The following is a 16922-nucleotide window of genomic DNA, read 5'->3' on the forward strand; positions in this document are numbered from 1 at the left end:
TTGATTATTCTGCTTTTCCTTGAGCTCAGGAAGGGGACAGCATGACACCTGCTGAAAACAAGGACTATATGTGTTCAGGACAACAGGAAGTAGTGACCAGCCAGTAGCTTGCCCTGACCTGATTATAAATCTGGTTACAGAAGAAAGCAGCTGGAAAGCAATTTGCATGTCCAATAGGTTTCACTATTAAAGTTTACACAACGTGGAGTGATCAGCCAAGCCGGCTGGCTACCCAGATCACGTGACTATGTAGAAACATGAAACTGGACTATGTGCTCAAGCAAGTTTTACTTCTTCCTCGTGCAGGGGTGTCTGCCAGCAGCCTGCAGTCTCAGAAATCAGACTCAAGTGACTAGGACTCTTGAGATCAAAGGCTTACCATGCTACTCCCCAGGACAGCCAGGGACTGCTGACGTGACCACTGGACAGTGATCTGTGGTTCGTATAGTTACCAAAAAGAATGGATAAGCTTAATAAAATAACTGTCCCCGCCAGTCAGAAATTGAGGTAAGATTTTCGCTATCCAATACTTTTCATTCTTCTTCTCCTTTTTTTTTTTTTTTTTTTCAGTGATCTTACTGCATCTCAGAAATACTGAAATCCTGGAATACTTTGCTAGCTGTAAGGCAGTGGGATGTCAATTGCTATAGGGAAGGGGACTTGCATTTTTAAAGAAATGTGTAGGAACAAGTGAGCTTACTCTAGCTGGCTTTGCCAGTGATGGATTGAAGTGTAAAGCTTTGAAGAGAAAAGAAAAGAGAAAAGCCAAGGGCTTAGACTCTACCAATGGTCAGCTTGGAGAGTCTGAACACAGCAAGCTTTTCTAAAAAGAGTTTGGTCTAATCTGAGTACTCAAATATTTCATTGTGGATTACTATTTAATGTTAAAGATTGTTGTAATAATTTGTATTCGTTGTAGTTTTACTATCTCATTTATTTTGTGGCTGTATGTCACAAGTGTTTTGGGGAGATTAGATCTGTTTTTCCAGTGTCTTCATGTCAGTGTAACAATTATCTATAAAAAGCCACTTAGAAAGAATAAATAAACCAGAAGTGTCCCAAGGGGAAAGAATCAAGAAACTCTTCTGACTTATAGAAGAAAAGACTTCCCAAATTTTTATTTTGAAGATTTTCTTTTTGTCTCATTGTGACAACATCATGGCTTGTTGAGACTGGAACCTTTAAGTGTTCAATGAGTGTTTTATATTTCAGCTACCACTTGAACTTCAGTTTTTCACAGGGTGATGTGACACGTGTAGCAAGGAAGTTATCAGAAATGATAAGGAGCTAGAGAATCAGAGCTTTTGAGACAGAATTTAAGAGAAATTAGTCTGAGAATGGCAGAGGGACAGCCCTTCACAGTTAGAATATGGGTCATATACCTGGTAGGCACTTGGTAAATGATAGTTTGAAACGAACTGCTGGTCTGGAATCAAGAGGCAGCATGGCCGCGGTCAGCCCTTTCAAGGGTGTGTTGATAAGGAGACAAAAAGCTTCCTCAGTCTTGCCCTTGGTCTCACGTTGCTACACCGTCATGGGAGGTGGGTAGGTAAAACAGTGCAAGTAGTAAGTGACTCAGTGAGTATAAGAAGTGAATTGGAGTAGCTGGAGAGGTTTTAACAGAGAAGATGCTTCAAGTGCTAAGCTTTGTCAAAGTAAATGAACAAACAAAATCAAATAAAAACGAACATGTAGATGTTGAGAACGGAGTCGTGGTTACCAGAAGTGAAGAGGCAGGGGGAGGAGGGTGAAATGGGTAAAGGAGGTCAAATGTATGGCGATGGATGGAAACTAGATTTTTGGTGGTGAGCACACTATGGTACATACAGAGGTAGAAATATAATGTTGTAAAAGTGAAATGTACATAATGTTATAAACCAATGTTACCTCAATAAAAATAAATAAATAAATAAAGAACTAGGCTTTGAGAGGCAGGTAAGATAAAAGAAGTTGGAGAATTGGAGGGAAAGCCTGATGTGCTGGGAGGGAGGAAAGACAGAAGCTGACGCTGGGAGCTGGAGTTGACTAGGTCCATTTGTAGGATGATGAGGAGAGTCTTCTGCCCAACAGAGGCTGTAGAATAGGCCTGTGGGACCAGAAAGTCCTCAAAAGGTTGGATGCGTAGGGTGGGGCCAGATCACAAAGGGCAGAGAGGGCTCTAACCACGGAGGGCTGGAGAACGGTTTATACAGTTACAGATGTCATGCCAGCGGGCTTAAGGGAGGTTGGCAGGATGGACCGGAGGGGGCGGAACCTGGAGGCAGGGATGCTCAGTAAGAGGGGCGGTTAAGTAACCCAAGCCTCTAGTGCTGCAGGCCTGGACTTGGGGCAGAGCAGTGAAAAGGGAGAGCGAAGGAAAGACATGCCAAAGAAACTAACAAGGCATGGATATTAAGATTTCTCCCAAATGAGCAAGAGGGTTTAGAAGGTCCTTTTCAGAGATATTCCATAACCTAGGCCTATACTAAGTCTTAGAACCTCTTTCAGGATATCCAGATGGGGATTTAAATAAAGAGAGGCAATAGAACCTAAATCACTTTATGATCCTTCCCTCGGGGACAAAGTTCAGCTTTGTCACAGAGCAGTCGATAGACAACATCCAACACTAGATTAGAGGGTAGAAAACCAAAACCGTATTGTGGATAATCATATACTACATTCATCTGCTCAGGCAAAAGTAACTTTTTTTTTTCTACTTGGTTACTGAGTTGTTTTTACAGAATTGGCCTGTTTTAATAAAATGTGTACTGTCGATGTGGAACTTTTCAAAGAAATGAAATTGTAAACACAGTGAACTTGAAGCACCATTTAAAATCTTTTCTGTAATTAGATGGGATGGCGAGGAATAGGTCAATGAATACTTGATCCCTGTGGTTTGTATCCTCTGTCCTGACAGGTTATCACCAATTCAGAATGTTGCCAACTGTGTAATTATTTGGCATCAGATGACAGTATAAGTGAAGAGCTGTGTTCGTACTCTTAGGTTTATCAAAGTTTATATGATAATTTGCTTAAATTCTTAGCCAGATAAAACAGAGAGGTAGTGAGTGTCCATCAAGGGGGAGTAAAAGGGATGACCCTGATCTAGGGGGTGTATTCCCAGGGCTGGAAAGAGACTAGAGGCAGAAGGAGTGACCAGGAGGGAGGGAAAGTAGAGTCAGCTAAGGAAAAGAGAGCAGGCATGATTGGAAAAAAAAAAAAAAAAAAAAGATTCTCAAAATGAAGGAGAAAGAGAAGGTTCCAGATGGACCTTCCCAGATGGACAGCTGGGGATGAGTAGTCAGCCTGAGAGTTTCTACTGCAGAGGAATTGAGAAAGGCGAAGTGGTTAAGTTGTATGTGACCACAGAAATGTGTGAGCACAGATTCTTGCTTTTTTTCTCCCCTTGGGGCACTACATGAAGTCAGTTTCTCTGTTAATGGGAATTCAAAAACTCTCAGGATCTTTTAGTTGATTCTTAGCCATGATTTTCCCTGGATTTTATAAGGTAATGATATCATCAGAAACTCAGCTCAGACCTGGGGTCTCAATCCTTCCACAGTAAGTATTCCTATTCATAAAAATATTACACTCCGAGGTAAACGTTTCAACATTTACAGTCCTGAATCACAATGACTATATTCCTTTCAAGTTAGTGAAACTAGTTTGTAAAGGAAATTTTACGTTTTTATATTTTTAATAACCTCCCAGATGACTCATCATCTGTGCGTGTGTATTTTTCTTTGTAGCTCCCACAAACACATACTCACTTATTTTTACAAATGGAAAAAGTCTTTGACACAGGTGTGGTCAAGCCAAGTCTCCCTAATCCTTATATTATTGGTTGAAGAGTATGGTATTTTTCAGTCAAACTAACATATGTGTGAGTTTAGGAAAGTTTACTTAAATTCCCTGGTCCCGGCTACTTCAGCTGAAAAGATAGCGCTAATAACAGCACCGATCCCACAGGGCTGTTGTAAGGATTAGAGTGATCCTGGTACATAGTAATTATTGGATTGAAAAATGGTGGTTATTTAATATCTTATTGTTATTCTTATTAATTCTATAGGTGTGCAATTGATTTTCCGAACAGAAACATAGTACTTTACATTGATCCTTGATAAATTTCATGTCAGTTTCAGTTCTTCTTTTTAGTTATTTTGTCTATTTTACCTGTTGCTTCTGACATCTGTGGCATTTAGCTTTGCATGGGCTGTGACGTGACAAACATCCCTTCTCTGCCCTAATCTAAGTGGCTAATAAACTGTTGAGCATGACAGAGCCCTGCCATGGGTGTCTGTGTCTCATGGCTAGGGCTCTCACTTGGAGATCCTATTTGACAGATCCTGGGACATGATTTTTCTTCTCAGGTCTTGGAATCCTCAATTGGCATTTCCAGTTACTTGACTTTTCAAGTTCAATTCTTCAGAAACAGATTTATCTTCTTTTCACCTTTCTGCCACTAGATCCCTCTCTGGTCCTCCCTGTTTCTGTCAATGGTGTCATCATCAACTCTAAGTCTGATGCATCCTTTCCTCTGTACCTCCACTCACCTAACACAACCTCTAGTCTTTCTTTCATGATGCTTCCATATATGCCCTTTTCTTTCCTTTTCTACCACACCATCCTGGTTAGGTCCTCATCACCCTGTGTCTCCCAGCTACAAAATGAGGAGTTTGGATCTGACAATTCTCAAAGTCCCTCTCAGCTCTGATGCTGTGTGATCCTTTAGCCATGAAGACCATGCCTGAAATGTTACATCCTCTAAGGCTACCATTTCATCCCATGACCCTCAGGAAATATTTCCTGATGGAATTATCAACTTGTTTGAGATAGTTTTCAAAATATTTTCAAACTCTTTTCTTACAAAGTTTTTGAAAACTGCCCAACTCAGAACACTGGGAACAGAGGATTCATCTAGACAGCATCCAGATGCATCATCTAGAAGGTAGCTATTATGTATTTAGAAGGACAAAGCAATTGGTACCCAAAAGGTCGGGATTCCAATTGCCAATTATGAGCTATGGGTCCTGATGAAATCACTCAACTTCTCTAAGCCTCAGTTTCCTCAACTGTCAAATAAAACTAGAGATGCCTTCCTCACAGGCTTGTTGTGAAGACATGGGCTAAAGTGCCCAGAATATTTGTCACATGGTCAGTATAACAAGTAAATAAAAAGTAAACACAACAATCAGTACTTTAACCCACCCTTCATGAGTGACCATTTGTTCTCTCTCTTCCTACTCATGGTAGAAGATCCAACCCCCTTTACCTGGAGGGCAAGCAGAGCAGGAAGCTGCCCAGGGGCTCACGGTGGGTGGATAGAGCCCATCCTGAATACAAATGTATCTCGGGCATCTCTCTTCTCATTCTTTTATAAGTTTAGATCAGAGGCCAGTGCTGAGGTGGGAGGGCAAGAGGAGGCACAGCATCTAATGGTAGAGATAAGATAGACTTCCCAGGAAGTATGTTTTCCTATTCTCACACTGCCTACCTGCCTTATGTCAGCTGAGAACCTGCACAACTAGGCTATATTGTGTTGTACCAATGGATGCAATTCTCAGACAAGGTCTCTGTCTTCTCATGGGCAAGCTACATGGGAGCCACTTTAGAAATTTGCTTAGTGTTTGTGGATTTCAGGATCATCACCTAGGAAAACTCAAGGCACTCTTTCTCATCCAGTCTGGGCATGGGTCTGCCAGGAAAATGCTAAACCAGAGTCCACATATTCAAGGCACCCTCTCTTCTGGATCCAATAATCACCTGAACAGTATGTGCTGTGGCTGAACGATTCCTCCCTCTTCATGGAACCTGTCCCCAAAGTGGCTATGATGCAGTTAGTTCGGTTTCCAAGAGCTGAACCACAATTACATTGTAGCCCTGCCTCTTACATCACTGGATGGGAGGAGATTGGACTGGTACCAAATGCTTTAGGCACACACTTACAACCTCTTGGTTTTCCCCCACAGATGATTAACCTCATCTGTTCTGTGGAGAATTTACTTATTTGGTGCATTTCCAAAGAGGATCTTACTATTGCCCTCATGCAATGACATGAAGGAATCTAGGCTTGTTAAAGAAAACATGAATAAGAAAAAAAAGAAATTAAATAATAGCGTGTTATAGAGATATTGAAACACTGGATGGCTTTCTTTGGCTTTTTAATAAACCCAATAGAAGTTATCTCCTTCTGCCCTCCCCCAAGACATAGCTGCATCATTTAGATCAGTGGTTCTCCACCAGGGACAATTTTGCCCTGCAGGGGACATTTGACTATCCCACTTGGGGAGGGGGTGCTGCTCGCACCTCGTAGGTAGATGCCAGGGTGCTGCTAAACACCCTGAACTGTGCAGAGCAATCCTTACAGCAAAGTATTATCTGGCCCAAAATGTCAATAGTGCTGCATTTGGGAAACTCTGATCCAGACCAAGTGGAATGAATTCTGTGTAGAGCAAGAAGCACAGATTCACTTGCATGTGCTTATAGTGACAGTATGTATTTATAATACATATCTTTGCAATTGATGTGGCCTCTGCTTGCTGGACTGATTTTCCTCTGTCTGGGATGATTTGGGTCAAGGGTTGCCAAGGGGAAAGTTCAGAAGTGCTTGAGCCTATATTTCAATGAGTTGTTTTTGAAAAAAAGAATTTTTAGTGTCAAACAAAACTAGATTCCAGGAACTCCATGCGCCACTGAAGCATAAGTTGTTCTCTCCTGGGTAGAGAAGGGAGAGCAGGAAAAGACTTCCAGACATCATGTCGCCTTAGAATAGTATGTTTCTACCTCTCTAAGTAGACTGGGCAACTTGAGTGGACACCACTGGAGTTAGGATAAAAAGTCAGTCAGACTCTGATTCTGTAGGTTAGTGGTCACAGGGGCTGCCGCTGCCTCCCCATCAGACACATTGTGTCTCTTGCTTTGTGATTTGGATCCATCAGGTCCCCTTAAATCTCACTGACCTGGGACCATTCTGCTTCTTTAAGGTGACCCTGCACCTCTCTATTTGCTCCCTTAGGTGTTGATGTCTAAGCTCTCAGAAACAGCTTTAGTTTTCTCATTCCACATACCTGCTCAGCTTCCTAAGCCTCCAGGGACCAAGCACACAATTAGAGGTTAAGAGGATGGCACACCTGTGGCTCCAGAAATGGGCCCCCCCTGCAGATTGAGTGGAATTCCAGCCCCCATCCAAGTCCTGCCTCCAGATCAAGGGAGCCGTGAACCCTGAAGCGTGCTCCAGCTAACTGTCCGCTAGGTCCCACTGACCTCAAGGCTCCCCAGCACGCTGTAGCGAAGCAGCTTTTGTGCCGGGCTCTGATGCTGGAGCACAGGTCCCCTGGTCTGCGGTGGAAACCCTCCCTCAGAGAAGCACACCTCCTGCTGTGGGCTGAGCCTTTTGCTGGCTCATGTGCTCCCATTCCCAGTTCTGCGTCCCTCAGTGGGCAAGCTTGTCTTCCTTCCCACGCCTGTACCTCGCTCCACAGCTGAGGACTGTCTGCTCCCAACAACTCCTCCCTCCAGCTCCTCGTTGTTTGACCCGCCTTCTCCTACCTGTCCTGTCTCACCTCCCTTCCGAAAGGTCATATATCTGCAGGCTGATTTTCCACTCAGGTGTTTTCACAACCCTTTTACAGCATCATGGTCTAGGCCCCCGAACAGGCCTTAGTCCCTCAGTCCAGCATGGCTTGTTTCAATGCTCATTTCCACAGCAAGGCATGGAAGCCAGCTTAAGGGATGTATTGCATGTCCTTGGTGAGCGGTGCTTCCCTGTTGACCACTTTCCCAAAAAAGGAGCTCGTTATCCCGGGGGCGTCTCTGCCTCCCAGCAGGCTAGCTGGGGGCCCCAGATCTCCTCCAGGTTTCAACCCTCCCTACAGTGTAGGGAATACACAGCAGAGGCCACCAAGTTTCCTGGGCCTGTGCTGTGCAGTCTCACAGGGCCCCATGCTTGGTTTAATGTCTGCTGTTGCAGTCTTAAGATTCTCAATAATTTTGAACTAGTAACCCTGCATTTTCATTTTACACTGAGCCCCAGAAATTAGGTAGCCAGTGCTGGCCACAAGTTCCGTGAGCCCCCTCGGCTGAGCCAGCTCTCCCTGCAATGTGTCAGGATGCAAACATCAGTGGAGAAGCCTCCTCCTTTCCTCTCCCCAGCCCCCAAATGAGAAAGGTTTACAGGGCAAGTAAGATGGAGCGGCCATCTCTCTAGTCCCTCAGGTAAGAGGCCCAGAGAGGTGAAGTCACTTATCCAAGCTCACACCAGAAAGGCCTAGTCTAGAACTACACCTCCATGTTTGCCTAGGAGGAGGGAGGAACAGCAGGCCACGCCTTCCTTTTTTTTTTCCTGTGTTATTTACTGGCCAGTAAAACATTCTAGCTTAGTCTGTGTTCTGTATTTTTCCGAGACTTTTTTTTTGTTTAACTAAAAAGCAGCTAATTTACTAGTCAGAAACTCCAGTGAGGCCCTACAGAATATTACTGTCAGTATTTCATGCTATTACATGTTTCCAGGTCCAAACTTGAATTTCACACTGACTCAGTCATGTTTGGTACCCTACTGAGACTATATATTTTTCAAAGAATGCTCCCACAATTGTTCATGGAATCTGAGAGTGAGTTATAATTAAAAAGAGCAGAGTTGGTCTTATGTGTAGACTAAGCATACAGGACCATGTTGTATAATTTGAGAAGTGCCCCAGAAAGGTGTTTTTTGCTGAACTTTGGAATCAGGCAGACCTAGGTTTGAATACTTGCTCTGTACTCCCTTGTTCTTGGTCTTTGAGAAGGTTACTTAATCCTTTTTAGCCTCAGCTTTTCACCTGGAAAATGGGAATAATAATATATAATATAATAAGGGTGTTGTAACAGTAAACATATTAAATAGAGAGTAAAAGTTCAGTCAATGTCCCCTCTGCACAAGTCCCTCCTGGCCTGGGCTCTCCTGTTGCCCCAGTTGTGTCATTAGAGAGACATCCTCCTGGGATAAGGCATGTCTCAGAGTCCTGGTTCAAACTTAAACATCACTATGTGTAATAGGTTAAGGCATTAAGCCTTAGCCGTCACTAACACCCAAGTGGGAGTCTAACAGCTCAGACCTTGGGGAATGAGACCTGTGTTCTTCTGTCTCCAGCACAGAGGTGGCTCAGTCTATGGTTGTTAGTTGAAAGAAGGGGACATTGTTCAGGAAAGTGGTGATAAGAAGGAGGGGAAGGTCAGAGGAGGGAGACCACACCTAAGTAAAGGGAGTTCCCAGTGGGGAGGCTGTGACTGAAGTTGCTTGGACCAGAGGATTAGAGTTGAGCTCAAAGGTAGAAAGAAATGTCCTCCCCCATTGACTATGTTGTTGCTGTTTACTTTACAACTTCACTTGGTTCAAAGTGCAAAAACTGCAGGGTGAAGAGTACCTTTTAAGCATGTTTGACATATTAATGACCATACCTAATCCTGGACAGGAAGGAAACAGTCATTTTAGTGCAAATAACTACAGTAGAATCAAATACAAACATGAGAAATATACTTTCAAAAAGGAGAATGGCAAATGTAATACCACATCACTGGAAAACTGGGCCCTCTACATATATGTAACTATTTTGCCTTTTGAATTGTCTTTACAGCCTGTTCAGGGTGTCTGCTTTTTACAGCTGAAAACCTTTTGATTTCATGTCATCACCACATTTACAGATTATTTCAGTTGCCCAACCAATCCCAGATGACTGGTCAAATTCACCTGATGAATGCTGAAAACAACTCTTAACATGACTAAAACAAAAGTTATTCATGTGCCTCAAAAGTAAACTGGAAAAAAAAATCCGCTTTAAAATTGTTAATGACTACTTGGGGTGAGGAACTGTTCTACAACTAGTTAGTGGTGGTGATTGCACAGCACTGAGAATTTACTAAATGCCACTGAATTGAACACTTTGAAATGGTGGAATGATGAATTTTTGATAATGAAATTATTTTCCATATTTACCATAAAATATTATGAGGATCCATGATCATATTTTCATTCGACCAATTAGATACTGTATCAAAGCTGTTTTTTTTAAAAAAGATGTATTAACTGGGGAATTCCCTGGCGGTCCAGTGTTTAGGACTCAGGGCTTTCTCTATCGTGTGCCCGGGTTAGATCCCTGGTTGGAGAACTAAGATCTCGCGAGCCGCGCGGTGCGCCCAAAAAAATAAAAAATGTATTATCGATAAATGTTTCTGGATGGTAAACATTTAAGAATGTCAATGCTTCCTTCCACTTCAATCCCTACACGTGATATTGCCCAATATCTTTTTTTCACTAAGATCCCAAAGAAATGAGCTTCAGTCAAATTTTTTCAATGTATCGGCAATACCCTTCTGCAAAATCTCTCTTTACTCCCTGAAAATATCTTTGCTTTTAGCTATAGAAATGAATGCCCAGACAAGTGGGTGTACCACGTAGACACAGCCAAGGCTCATGTTTTTTCTACATTAAGGCTAATTTTTTAAAGAACACGCTCAAATTCTTAAAACATATTCCTTTTCTAGAATTACATAGGATTATATTTTCAGAATTTTATGAAAATGATTAGAGTTACTTATTTATCCTTGAGTCTTACAAATTTGAGAATCATCAGCTTCACACAATAATTTTCATGCTGTTAGAGGAAAAACTGTAAACATCACAAAATTCCTGCTACCAGCACCTAGTTAGAACACGAAGCAAATCAGAGCCCAGGAACTTCCCTGGTGGCGCAGTGGATAAGAATCCACCTGCCAGTGCAGGGAACATGGGTTCGAGCCCTGGTCTGGGAAGATCCCACATGCCGTGGAGCAACTAAGCCCGTGTACCGCAACTACTGAGCCTGCGCTCTAGAGCCCATAAGCGACAACTACTGAGCCTGCGCACCACAACTACTGAAGCCCGCGCACCTAGAGCCTGTGCTCCGCAACAAAAGAAGCCACCGCAATGAGAAACCCACACACCGCAGCGAAGAGTAGGCCCCCCTCTCAGCAACTAGAAAAAGCCCGTGAGCAGCAACGAAGACCCAAAGCAGCCAAAAATAAATAAATTTATATTTTAAAAAATAGGCTTAAAAAAAAAAATCAGAGCCCAGTACAGGATTAAATAACAGGACCTCTGGGGGTTCTTCCAAACCCATGAGCCTCCCTTAACGTTTTTGCTTTTCACAACCTGCTTTCACATATTTTAGGAAGAAGCTTCCCTCTATCCCAGCCCCTCCCTGTGGGGGTGAGTGAGAGCAAGCACCAGCAAGAGGAAGGAAAGTGGTGCATCCCTACAGACCCATAAAATCTGGGAGGGGGAGAGCCTGACAATTTCTGCTGTCCCATCAAGGGGCAAATTTTCTAAGAAATTTTTACAGCTAGTATAACCTAGTTTCCTGTCATCTCATCAGTGTCAGAGCGGTATGGCCCAAGCCTCACTGCCTCTGATAGGGTAGAGTGTGCCAGGAGTTTTTGGGAAAAGAATCAGGGTATTAGTAGGATCATCCTTGGTCCTGGTTATGCCAAGTCAGCCCAATTTCGGTCTGCTTATAACTGAGATCAGCAATCTAGATATGCCAAAGACTACCACAAAATATTTGCAGATCTCAGTGGGAAAAAAAGAAGGAAATGGTGGAGCGTCTGCAGAAACTTGAAAATTACTTTCTCTGGTTAATAGGTGGTTAGTAAGACAACCCAGGCTGCGAGATGCTCACGTGCAAGGTGCACACATGCCCCTACTCCAGGACTCTTGGGTGGCCTTTCTGACTAGGGTGATAAGAAGGGCACACAGGGATAGCTACCCGGGTCTCCTTGCAGCTGAGCTCAGCCACTCTGCTTGTAAGCCTGTTCCGGACCCAGAGAGCCCCTGCCACATTCCTTCCTGCTGCCTGCGTGCCCTGCCCTCTCTTTCCACCTTTTCCTGCCATCTGTCCCTTCCTCTTTTTTCTCTGCCCCTCCCTAAAGACTGAAACAGGCCCCTAAGAGACCATGCAACCATCTAGCAACAAGTCTGACCTTGGGGACTAGTGGCAGGGCAGTGGGGGCACATGTGTTCCCGGTAAAACCCACTTGGCTGGTAGAGGGATTGGATGCCTTCCCCAGGGACGGAGAGGAAGGTGCCCAAAGAGGCACGTGGTGAAGCTGGTCATCCACCCTGGTGAGCGGCCCAAGCTGAGACAAGTCAGCACATGTCATCCAGGTGTGATTGAGAGCACGGGTTCTGGAGTCAGACGGCCCGATTTTGGATCCCAGCTCTGTTGTTTATTACATGTAGGACCTGGGGCAAATTACTTCTCTGGGCAAATATTTTCTCACTATAAAAATTAGGATAATCACAACAGTGTGAATATACAATGCGTATGTGAATACACTACTGACTGTACACTTAAAATTGGTTACGATCATAAATTTAATGTTGTGTGGTTATTTTTTGATCACACTTTTTTAAATGGGGATAATAATAAGACCTACCTCACACGGTTGTGAGGGTTAAATGAGATAAGCATGCGAAGTACCTGGCACATAACACATGCTCAGTGAGTCCTGGCGTTCACTGTTGTCGCCATTGATTATCCAGCTGACAACTAGCCTGGCTCACTGGGCTTGGACTGTAACCATGGCTCTGGGCTATGGTATGAGAATTTGGAAGGCACATCCCTGCCATGGAAAAGCTGCTCCTCTAGAAGGAGGCTCGGACCATGTGTGGAAAGGGAAGGAGCAGGGTGTGAGGGAAAGAGCTGGGGGAATCCTCAATAATTGATCTTGGTGCAATGGGAAAATGTCTCTGGAATTTAGTGTCCTCCCTTCCAGTAGGAGGCTGACCCAGGATATTCCTAAAGTCTCTCTCACCACCAAACTTCTGTGACTACCTTGATAACAGGCAAAACTAGGAGTTGGGATTTCAGAGCTGCGTGGTCTGAGACCAGCCCGGTGACCTCCTGGGCCTTGTATCTGCATCTGTGAATGGGGCTGGGGGAGCTACCTCACTCTTGGGAGGCTTCTCAGGTTATCACAGGATGGAAAGGACTTGCCAAAACTTCTGTCCCAGCTTCACCGTGGACTCGCTCTCCAGAAGGAAGCAGCTTTGGTTGCTGAATTTGCAAATCTAAATATAACACCAATAATACCACAGAAAGGCTGGCCTGGAGGAAATGGGGCATGAGGAAGCCAGGCCAGGGCTAGAAGAGGCTGTGGAAAGGACGGAGGAGGACAAGGTCTGCTGCATGCAAAAAACAGAATACTCATTAAAAGTGACATTCTGTTTCAAAATGACGGTCGGTAGCCAGACTTCAGTTTTGAGATGGAAGTTATCCAAAAGGAAGATATTTTGTGAGAATCAGAGAATTCCTACCCCCCACCCATCTGCCTCTCTCTGTCCTCTGGTCTGATATAAGTCATAGGCTTCTGTCATGTGATATGGTGGCAGAAGGGACCTTCCTCCTGCATTACCAGACACAGGGTTTGTGTTCAGGGTAGCTCTGGATCCACACATGCCCTACTCAGTCTGCACTCACTGAATATTTGTGGAGTAAATAAGCCAAATACATGTCTTACATAAAACAAATAATAATATTAAACTTTAAGGGGGAGGCCCCCAAGTCAGTAAATCAAGAAATAATATTTTCATGTAATATTTTAAAAATCAAAATTAATGCAAAAATTTCCATGATGAACAAAATATTGACCTTTTAAATGAAGACAGGACCAGGGCTACTGACACGGCGCTGTGTTCCAGCACAGTCCTCTGTGAGAACTGTTGGCCTTGCGGCCATCAATTCTTTCTTCTGTCCAGCTGAGGCCCTGAAGGCCACTCCTAGTGTTACCCCACTATTTTGGGGATCCCACTGCTGTGGGCTTAGGCCAGGGCCCAGCAGAGTTGCCTTCCTACTGGTCTCTGAGCCACCAGTGTCACCATGCCTAGGCCCTCCTCCATTCTTCCACCCTAATCATGACACTCCTCTGAGTAAAGGTTTCCAAAGGCTTCGTGTTGCCCATAAACCCCATCTCCTTGGCCTGACGAACAAGGTCCTTGACTCCCTGTATCCCCCCAACCCAGCCTCAGCTTTGACGGCACCTTTCCCCCATACCCCCAATTCCTGGCACTCTCAGCTTCTCACTAGACCCCAAACATCTCAGACAATTTCCTCTGAGCCTTTGTAGTTGCTGTTCCCACTACCTAGCTGCTGTTCCTCACTCTTCTGCCTGGTGAATTTTTATTTTCCCATCAAGACCCAGCTCTCAGGTCATTTCATCTTAAAACCTCAAAGCAGTCACTCCCTTTTTGGGATTCTTACAGCTCTCTGATCTTCCCTGTTCCCAGCAAAGAATTATGAGTAGTTTTCACTAGTTATCTATCTGTATCACATGAATTTTAAAAAATTAGCTGTATTACTTTCATAAACTGAACAAAAAGACTATTTTCAGTTTAGGACAAAAAAACAGTTTAAGATATAAAATACAAAAGATGTCATGTGAACCAAATCATAATTCAAAAATTGCTATAGCACTGGAGATTAAATGACTAAGTGCTACGTGAGTGCTATGAATTCAGGATATATAGAAATAGAATTTAGAGCTGCGAAAGACTTGAATGTCCGTGTAATCCAGCCTTCTCATTTTACGGGAGAAAATGAAGCATTAAGTGTGACAAGAATTGCTCAGATTTGCACAGCCAGGAAGCTTCAGAGATTAGAGTAGAACCTGCATCTCTAGACTCTCAATCCAGTGCTCTTTCCTTAAGTGGCCTCCCTTCCTGTGCCTTTCCTGTGTACAGATCAAGAAATGATCTGTAAGGGGAAAGGGATGACTTGAGCTGGGCCGTGGGCTGGTGGGATGGAATGGGAACAATTGTGTGTTCATAACAGTGGGTTAATTATGTCTAAAATGTTTGGTGTCCAAATTTTGAAGGCCTTTGAATGCCAAGCTAATGAGTTTTTACCTTATCCTGCAAGCAACAGGGAGACATCGAAGATTATTCATGAGTGGAATGACATGATAAAAGCAATTTAAGAAAATGAACATGGGGAAAGGGAGAGACTGAAGGTAGGGAGACAAGATGGGGAACCACAGAGGAATGAATAAAGACGTGGTACATATGTACAATGGAATATTACTCAGCCATAAAAAGAATGAAATAGGGCTTCCCTGGTGGTGCAGTGGTTAAGAATCTGCCTGCCAATGCAGGGGACACGTTCAATCTCTGGCCCGGGAAGATTCCACATGCTGCAGAGCGACTAAACCCGTGCGCCACAACTACTGCCTGCACTCTAGAGCCTGTGCTCTGCAACAAGAGAAGCCATTGCAATGAGAAGCCCACACACCGCAATGAAGAGTAGCCCCTGGTTGCCTCAACTAGAGAAAGCCCACGCGCAGCAACGAAGACCCAACACAGCCAAAAATAAATAACAAATAAATAAATAAATTTATTTTAAAAAAAGAATGAAATAATGCCATTTGCAGCAACATGGATGGACCTAAAGATTGTCATACTGAGTGAAGTAAGTCAGACAGAGAGAGAGAGAAATATTGTATGATATCGCTTATATGAGGAATCTAAAGAAAAATGATACAAATGAAATTATTTACAAAACAGAAACAGACTCATAGACTTGGAGAGCGAACTTGTGGTTGCCGAGGGGGAAGCGGGGGGTGGGGGGGGAATAGTTAGGGGGTTTGGGATTGACATGTACACATTGCTGTATTTAAAGTGGATGACCAGCGGGGACCTACTGTATGGCACAGGGAACTCTGCTCAGTGTTATGTGGCGACCTGAATGAGAGGAGAATTTGAAAAGGAGTGGATACATATGTATGTATAACTGAGTCGCTTTGCTGTACACCTGAAACTAGCACAACTTGTTAATCAACTATACTCCAATATAAAATAAAAAGTTAAAAACAAAAGATGAGGGACCACTGGCATAGTCCATCATCCATGAGATCACAATGGCTGTAGCTGAAGGAGTGGACAGGAGGGTACAGAGATGGGTAAGATGCATCTAAAGATGAATTGATGTAACTGGTGAGAGGAGATGAATAGTCAGTGAGAGAGAGAAAAAGTTAAAAAAAAAAAAAAAAGCTTGGAAATTTCAAGCCTGAAGATCCAAGAACACCAGATTATTTAATTACTTGTTAAATTTAATAACAAAAATAAAATATACCATAAAATGATTAGTAGCACCTTAAAAAGGAAATCCAGAGTCAATAATGAGATCATTTAAACTCCTGTAAAAGGAGGAAGTCAGCTAAAGAATCAGCAGACCTAGTGATGAGAGTTACATTTAAAAAAATCCGTTCATAGCATGAAGTAATTAAGAGACTGGATATTCTCTTTGCCTCTCCATATACCAAAGACAATATTAGAGATATTTCTACTCCGATTTGATCTAAGAAACATATAAGTTGGAGATACCAGGCCAGTTGTGAGGAGAGCACAGGTAGATGTCCTAAGGGTACCCAACAAAGTAGGTGTAGATAATTCACAGGCAGTCACCCTCGCAGTTCCGGGAACTCAGGGTGAGACTGAGTAACTCTCAGCCAACAGTAACAAAAAGCCAGGCTTGATTCAATAGACATTGGGGTGCTGCAGGCCCTTGAGGAGGGAGTGGCCTGGTGAAAGCTGGGTTTTAGAAATATTAGCTGAATAGGCCCTGACAAAGCTTCAGAGCATGGATTGGAGAGGTACACTGGCAGAGGCAGCTTTTTCCTGGTGCAAAGGGGCAGCTGTAGGCGTGGATCTTGGCTGCAGGAGAAGGACCAGCCCCGCGCATACTGATAGGATGAAACTCCAGAACTGGGCTTGAGGTTAAGATGTGTGTGTGGGGGTGGGGGGGGGGGAAGAAGGAGGAAGGAGTTGCCTGCTCTTTTTGTTTGTGAAGAGTTGCTTGAATATGAAACCCTCTTTAATCCATTCCTAAATCCAGATTAAATAGGGATTTTCTCAGATTAACATTGCTTTACATTCCACT

General features: G+C 43.5%; 1 protein-coding gene across 1 annotated transcript in view; it reads left to right on the top strand.

Moving 5' to 3' along the window:
* Positions 1-251: 251 nt before the first annotated feature.
* Positions 252-16922, top strand: part of BLNK (B cell linker) — a 75479-nt gene continuing 58808 nt past the window's right edge. Inside the window, exon 1 of the mRNA XM_065893971.1 lies at positions 252-507. Within this exon, the coding sequence (XP_065750043.1) occupies positions 461-507 (47 nt within the window). The 5' untranslated portion in view covers positions 252-460. The remainder of the gene's footprint in view (positions 508-16922) is intronic.

This window comes from Phocoena phocoena, chromosome 16 (assembly GCF_963924675.1).
Source record: "Phocoena phocoena chromosome 16, mPhoPho1.1, whole genome shotgun sequence".
In the NCBI taxonomy this organism is placed as follows: domain Eukaryota; kingdom Metazoa; phylum Chordata; class Mammalia; order Artiodactyla; family Phocoenidae; genus Phocoena; species Phocoena phocoena.